This window comes from Arachis ipaensis, chromosome B6, assembly GCF_059453495.1.
Source record: "Arachis ipaensis isolate K30076 ecotype BB chromosome B6, ASM5945349v1, whole genome shotgun sequence".
In the NCBI taxonomy this organism is placed as follows: Eukaryota; Viridiplantae; Streptophyta; class Magnoliopsida; order Fabales; family Fabaceae; genus Arachis; species Arachis ipaensis.
In genome coordinates, this window is record NC_142441.1 from 145,649,760 (window position 1) to 145,658,354 (window position 8,595).

Sequence of the window (8,595 nt, forward strand, 5' to 3'; positions counted from 1 at the left end):
ACCCATTGTGCCGGAAGCATCACCACCACCATAGAAAGTGGCATGTCCACCCTGCCAACCACCACCATAGTCAACAATGTCACCTTGAAAGTTGATAACAATAAGTAGAACAATGAGAGCAACTAGAAGTGCAGTTTGTGTATAACCTTGTGGTGATGAATGACGATGTCGGAGGGTGAACCGTCGCCGGCTGGGGGGAATCTTCTCCGACTGGGACATCCACGGCTGCACGAACGAAGCAATCCTCGCGACGGTGTTGCACGGTCCTTCTCGGTGCGCATGACAGCGTCTCCCAAGGCTATGCGCAATGGCGACTGTTGCGGGGTGGCACCGTTGAAAGAAGGTGAGAATTTCCGAGAAGCAATTTCCTGTAAATGAGGAGAGAGGGTTGGCAGTTTTCAATTTTGCATTATTGACGGTATGAAATTCTTATTTGGGTTGAATTTGAAATTTGAAATAAATAATAATTAATTACTTTAATTATCATTTGATTTTAATTACAAAAATATTCCCATTGTACACATTGTATAATAACTACATTGACTCCTCATACTTTTCCTTTAAATTATTTCTTAATTAATTTATCTCTTCATTGTTGTTAATTAGTGACCCATATGAACGTCAGGTCCCCTTTGTCAGTATTATGATGTAGTTAAAAATTGAACCGAACTAAACGGTAGTTATTGATAAATATTGTTACAAAATATGTGTATTATTACATAGGTCAGCTATTATTATACTAGTGAAGATGATTATACAATTTTATTAAAATAACATCTTTTTAATATTTAAGAAAACTTTTTAATTTAAAAATAACAAAAATAAAAAATATAATCTTAATTTTAACAATGATTTTTAAATATTATTAAAATTATATTAATAAACTTTACTTATTTTTATGAAAAATGTTAAAAAACTATCAAAATATATTGTTTTTAATCTTCACTTAGCTATTAATTTAATTCCTTTAGTCTAGTTCTTTTAGTCTACTAATCTAATAACATATTTTATCTTTATGACTAAATAATGACAAAAAATAATAAATTTTGATAATTTTCTAATATTTTTCAAAATTTATAAAAAGAAGGAATTCAATACATCAATAGGAACCATAATTTAATAATAAAAAAAAGCAACACAATCACAAGCAGATAAAAATAAAACAGAGGCCATAAAGATTTTGCATGGTTATCTTCACCTATCACAATACTAGCAATATCATCTTCCACTTGGTAAGGCAATTAGCACTTCTTGATCCTTCATGATGCTATCATATTGTGTAGTTTGATGACCACTACTGCTATCACCATGTTCATATCTTTCTGACGATGATGATATAGGAAGTAAGTGTTGGATCTCTTCAAAATTCTTGTCTCCATTATTAACCCACTGATGCTTTGACATTAGCCTTATTCCCTCCAATTCCATTGCCACTTCCTTCATACTTGGTCTTTCTTCCCCTGTAAGTCTCAAACACTTTGTTGCAATAATAGCAACTTCCACAATCTCCTGCTTATTTCCTTCATTCAGTATTCCAACTTGAAGAGCCTCCAACAAGCAATCCTCTTTCACGCAAGATAAGAAGTACTTAGCAAGATTTGTCTTCTCTTCCGACTTCTCAAATGAAAAAGGTTTCTTTCCTGTAAGAAGCTCCGCGAGCACAACACCAAAGCTATACACATCACTTTTCTCGGTTAGTTGGCTAGTTTGCATGTATTCTGGATCCAAATAACCAAAAGTTCCTTGCACCATTGTAGCTAGTGCAGTTTGATCCAATGGAACAAATCTAGAAGCTCCAAAATCAGAGACTTTGGCAGTGTAATCTTCGTCTAAGAGAATGTTGGCGCTCTTAACATCTCTGTGGACAATTGGTATGGAAGCAGCTGAGTGAAGATATGATAAAGCTCCTGCTGTCTCTGTTGCGATTCTGAGACGATTTTCCCAATTGAAATAATTTCTCTTGTTTTCATTATGGATAAAATCAAAGAGTGTGCCATTGCTTACAAACTCATAAACTAGTAGAGGGACTTCTGTTTCTAAACAACAACCCAAAAGCTTCACCACATTTCTATGGTTAATTTGGGACAAAACAATCACCTCATTTATGAATTGCACAACTTGGTCAGGATCAACTATTTTGGACTTCTTAATAGCAACAATTGTTTTATTCTCCAGAACTCCTTTAAAAATTGTGCCATAACCTCCTCTGCCAATGATTAAATTCTCATCATAGTTGTTGGTGGCTTTCTTCAATTTGTCAGCGGTGAAAATTTTAGTATGGGAGGACTCTTCTCCTTGTTGTAGCAAAATAAGACCACCGTTCTGCTCAAAAAACTTCTCTTTTAGTTTGATGAGTTTTCTCTTTTGATACGTTAGGTATAACAAACAAGTCCCCACCAAAATAGCTATAAATCCTGCACTAGTCCCTGCATGTAATGTGTTAGACACAATTCTTTAATTTTCTTTTACAAAATGAAGTATTATTTTATCAAAAAATGCTATTTATATACTAAAATTAGTTATTAAAATTAGTTACTAATATAAAATATATATTAAAATATAAAATACATATTAAAAATTAAATTAAACAATACATATATTTATATATAGTAACTAATTTTAGTGATTGATTTTAGTATACATTTAATATGATTGATCTTATCTTTTATATATATATATATATGCTAGAATAGAATAACAACCATCTATTATTAAAATAAGAATTGATATCTATAATTTTATTAATATAGAATAAAATTATGAAATAATATATGTATTTAAATATAAATATCTAACTGAATATTTATAAATATAAGCACATATAATTAAATTTCTTACCAATGAAAATATGTGGAAGGAAATTCTTCTTGTGGCAACCATCTTCCTTGATACCATTTCCAGATTGCCCCTTAGGACATAAGCATATGTAGGATCCATTTGTATTGTGACAATTATGGTCACTTACACATGAATGTTGTCTTGTGTTGCATTCATCAATGTCTGCACGTTCAGAGAAAACAAATTGAAGTTGTCAAAGAAAAGACAACAAACTATATAAAGATAGATGAATGTTTAAGGGAAGTAATTAATTACCTATGCAACCATGCGGATGATATGGATTTCCTTCAAAACCTTGCTTGCATTGACACCGGTAACCATGTCCACTCTTTGCATCCAAACAAATACTATTTCCCTTGCAAGTGTTGGTACCTCTGTTGAAAGATTCTTTACATGTTTTGTTTCCAACACTCCAATTGAACACCACAGGAAGCATCTCATATGGTAGATTCTCCAAGTGAGCCTTGGAAAACGTGTAGTTGTCATTCTTGACAACAAAGGAATAGCTACAGTTGTTGAAGGCCAAAGAACTTTGAAAATTCTGAAAGGTACCTACTTGAGTAGAGACGTTTCTCATTCTAGGAGGAATATCCACCTCACAGCACCCGATGCCGGAACAATCTCCATCCTTGATTTCCATAGTGTTGCCATAACATCTTGTTAAGCATCCCGTCGAATAATTTGAATTGTTGTAGAAGCTATTAAGATAGCCGTAAGTATCGCAGCCAACACTTATGAACTTGTTGTCTTTGCTGGAAATGGTGAAAGAAGGACTACTTGTGAGCCTATGGGGTAGGCTAATTACACTGGTGTTACCATAGATATTATCATAACAATATTTGGAGACAAAAATCAACATATCTGCTTGACCTTGGGAGATGTTTATGTTTATGACATGGACATTGCCCGATGTTAAACTAGAACTACTACTGTTGCAAGTAAGATTAAATGATTTCTCTAAGAAACAGGTAGTACCGTTTACGGTTTTTCCTACACCAAATGGATATGGAATTTGAACATCTCCACACTTCCTTCGGCACCCATCAAGGGCTATTTGAGTACTATCAATATCATCTATAGCTACTACTTCTACTTCCACTTCTACAAGGACCAAGGCAACAATAATAAATAACATTCCCTTCACTCCCATTTCCCCGACAACTATATTAACATCAATATGATCCTGTATGACTCACAAGATCAAGCTTCAACTCTCACAGATTAAACCCAAGTGTTAGGAATTTAAGTGTGAATTCTGAATAGAAAATGGCTCTCATGAGTTGATTCTTTTATAAAACTCAACAAAGGGTGTTGAAGTGTTCAACTTATTAGACTGAGTCGTTAAGGAAAAGTCGCCCCGATGTCTAATAATTAAAAAAAGAAAGCATATTAACTAATTTTTATTATAAAATTGTTTTTTTTTTTAAGAATTTAAAATTTATGATTAAAAATAATTTTAAAAAAAGCTAATATTAACTAAAGAAAATTAACTCCTTACTTCAACTTTTGTTTTTAAATATTAAAATAACCTTTATTTTTATTATAAAGTAAAGGTATACTAAAAACACTTATAAAACTCACTCGTTATAAAAATATTATATATTTGTCTTTATCATATATATAATGACTTGTGGAAGTGTGATCTATATATATACACGCACTTGTGCAGAGAGAAGACTGACTTAGAACTTATATCTAATATTTTATTTTTATGAAAATATTTTCATTTTAACTGATTTTCTTATGAAATATATTAAATTTATATTTTTTGTATGAGTAAAAGATTATATTACGTAACAGTTTAATTTATTACTTTGTTTTATATATCTAACAATGTAATTTTTCATATGAAGTTATAAGTCAAAATTTTTTTTGTAAATTTATTTCTTTTGTCCTCTAAAAAATCCATGGGTCCATCATAATTTGTTTTTAGACTTATTTGATTTTTTTTTTTTTGAAAAGTCTATAAATCTATTGTAAAATTCTTTGTCGGGTACTCTTATCGATCTCATAGACATTTGTTAAGTATATGTGGCTGACAATGTCAAATTTTCTGTTAATTGATGATGTTATGTTCTAAAAAAATTAAGTTTGAGTTAGAAATAACGTTTATTAAAATGTAAGTTTTATATTTAATTTTGTAAATTAAATGATAATTTAATTGATATGATATTTTAATTATTTTTTAAATTATATATTGTATAAATATAGTTAATTTTTTTATATTTTATAATTATTTATTATTTTTTATTTTAAAAAAATTCAAATTTTAACTCGTATGTCATGTTGGAGAGTTATACTTTATAATAACTTTTTAATATTAAAAGTCTCTATAATAATTCTTAAGATGCTAATGAGTCAAAAGATGATTTATAATGAATTTTTAAAAATTGTTATCGTTTCAGTTTAAATTCATAAGTTTATAAAAATATAGGTGTTTTAGAATTTGAACTACAGTTAAATTTCTATTCTTTATCGTTTTGGTTTTTTTTATATTTTATTTGAATTTAAATTGAAAGTATTTTTTTAATTAACATTTATGTTTTAAAATTAATCTTCATTAACTTAAAAGTAAAAAATAGGACAAATCACACTATTAAACCAGAGTGGAGAAGAAATTACGTGATTCAACCAAAGCAAAAAACGTAACATGGATCAACCAGAAACATGTTTCTATTAATTACGTGATCCAGGTTACGTTTTTTACTTTAGTTGAATTACGTAATTTTTTTACCACTCTAGTTTAATAGTGTGATTTGTCCTAAAAATATTAATAATTTGTACTAGTAGTAAATTAAATCAAACTGATTCGATTTACTGTGTGTATGTTGTACTAGTGGTAAATCAAATTAATTTGATTCGATTTACTATTTATATAGGATGCACATAATAAATCAAACATATAAATAGTCTAAATCGAATCAATTAGACGAATAACCAATTCTAATTTATGACATCTATATTATTTTAATCTTTATTAATTAATTTGGAAAAACTCTACATACAAGCGATTAGGGCTTGTAAGCATTACAAGTCAGTTAACCCTAACCCCCAAAACACGCTGCAAGTGCTACGTCCCTTACACGCGCTATATATAACTACCAAATTTAAAAGATTTGTTTCCTTCTTCGTTCTCCTTCTTTCCAAATTTGCTCGTTCTTCTTCTCGCGCGTCTTCCCCTGCTTTTTCGATCGTTCTTTTCTCCTCCTTCCTCACTAGTTTGAGGTTTGATTTACATATGATTACTCTGAATTTTGTTGCAGTTATTTGTATAGCATTGTGTAGCTGAATAATTTGTGAACATTGACTGTGAAACTAACGCGTGAACATAAATCTGTGGATTGAATCTAATGTATTAGTTTTGATTAATTATCTGCAATTTATAGCAGACGCTCGGGTGTAGATCAGAATTTTTTGGGTGTATTTTTGGGAGAAGTGTGGGTGTATTTACAGTTTATGGCTTTTTTTGTTATTTTAGTTGAGTTGTTGTCGTTCGAGTGTATTAGATCAGACATGATTGGGTGTATTTTTTGTTTTTGACATGGTGTATTCTGCAGCCTCTCTGTTGATGACCAGTTTGTTCCCAAGGTTGGAATGACCTTTACCACCCTTGAAGATGCTGAAAAAGTTTACAGGAACTACGCCAAGGCTGCAGGGTTTTCTACAAGAGTTCGGAGTACAAATAGGAAGGAAAATGAGATTAAGAATCAATTGATTATATGTAGCAGAGAGGGAAAATGGAAATCTAAAATATCTCAAACAGCACAGGGAACTAAGCATGTCCATTCGTCGTACAATAGAGAATAACGAGGAGGCTGGTATTAGACCAAGCAAAACTTACCAATCATTTGTTGCGGCTGCCGGGGGTCATCGCGAGAGAAGTGCGAGTAGCGTGGGTGTGCTTAAAGACTCATTTGATAGGAATTGGAATGATTTTCTGCTAAATTTTGGTCTTGTGGATAACAAGTGGCTTTCAGGTAATGTTTGTTTAAAATCTACAGTAGAGGTGTAAATTTAATTTTTTTCGGGTGTATTTATAGTCTGTGTTTGGGTGTATTATGCAGATCTCTATGAAGACCGTCATATATGGATTCCAATCTATCTGGATCACCACTTCTGGGCAGGGATGAGAAGCACACAAAGAAACAAGAGCATGCATTCTTTTGGGTGTAAAAGCAGTGTTCTTTTAGGTGTATTTCTGAATTTTCTTGTATTTCACATTTTACATATATATACATATATATACTTTAGAATCTTGTTTTTATGTTATAAAATACTGTTTGTTTTTTTTACAATGGTTTAAGTGTTTTAGGTATTAGGGTTTAGGGTTTTAGGTTTTACAGTTTAGGTTTTAGGGTTTACGGGTTAGAGGTTAAGGTTTAGGTTTTAAGTGTTTAGGGTTCAGGGTTTTAGGGATAAAGCATCAGGGGGATAGATTTTTGGGTGTATATTCAACTTTCTTTGGGTGTAAAAAATGGCAGGTTATGGGTGTATATTTGGTTTGATGTTTTCCTGCACATTATAGTACCTATAATTCATACATTTTGAATACAGCAGAGAGAGTTTAATTATTGAAAGAAATTTTACAATAAATTGGATTATAATTGGAAAATTTTTACAGCATGTGTTCAATTTGTTACAGGACTATATAACATTTACATTAATCAGTGTCAATATCCTTAGAATCTATCTGACAATTTGGTGATGCACCCTTAGCGGCGGGATGTGCATCAGGCCACCAAATCCCAAATCCTTAACAATTGTTTTCTTCTCCTCGCTCATGTTTCTGAATTTCTCACTTAACAAATGTGTTGCACACTTAAGGTCTTTGATTTGCTGTAAACAAAGAAAAATTATAGTCAGATATATTTCTATTATATAAAACTGATTTCATCTAAGACATATATTTGTTCTTACATTTTTTTCAGCTTGGTTTCTTCCTGCCATTTTTTCTGAAATGAAAAATACACCCATAGATATGAGTCAGATACACCCATAGATATGAGTCAGATATACCCATATATATCAATCAGATATCACTCAAACATGCATTAATATACAAGGTCAAGCAACATTACAAGGTCAAGCAATGTACACCCATGGACAAGCAAATATTAGAACAGTTGCAACTGTTGACTATATTACAGTATATCAGTTCAGAAATATACACCCAACAAATTATGACATATACACCCAACAAAATACTCAATATACACCCACCAAATCATGCAATATACTCCCAAAAATCAGTTACCAGAAGAACTAGAACAACAAGAACAGTAACACCTAGAACAACTAAGAAGAACAAAATAACCTAGAAGCAAGAATAACAGTAAAACCTAGAACAAGTAGAACATTAAAAACTGTAAAATGAGACCTAGAACAAGAAGAACAGTAAAACATAGAAGAACGTAGAAGAACAGTAAAACCTAGTTCTTCGTTTTAGAAATGTGAAAAATATACAATATGAGTAAAATAGTAACGTAACGTACCTTGAGTATTATAACTTCGTTTTTTCTGGAGATTGTTGATCGAGAGTTCTATGTTGTGTTGATGGAGAGTTCTAATCTTCGCGACAAGTCCTATCTCTGCAGTTTGGAATGTTGCTCGAAAACGGACGGTTTATATTTTCTTCGAAGGGCTTGGAAAAGTGGAAGAGTGCGCCATTAAGGAGCGCTATTTTACGAAGAGCAACTGTTGAGTGGGGCGCGTGTAGTTTACGTTCCATTCAAAGAGAGATGAGTGCGCGTGTGAATG

At 31.5% G+C, this 8,595-nt stretch overlaps 1 protein-coding gene across 1 annotated transcript; it reads right to left on the reverse strand.

Moving 5' to 3' along the window:
• Positions 1-1,027: 1,027 nt before the first annotated feature.
• Positions 1,028-4,114, reverse strand: LOC107647627 (wall-associated receptor kinase 5-like). Its single transcript, XM_088490221.1, has 3 exons — positions 3,094-4,114; positions 2,839-3,000; positions 1,028-2,426 (listed from the first exon to the last, which is right to left on the reverse strand). The coding sequence occupies exons 1-3, from the start codon at positions 3,986-3,988 to the stop codon at positions 1,219-1,221; spliced, it is 2,265 nt and encodes a 754-aa protein (XP_088346347.1). The 5' UTR covers positions 3,989-4,114; the 3' UTR covers positions 1,028-1,218.
• Between the last annotated feature and the right edge of the window lie 4,481 nt (positions 4,115-8,595).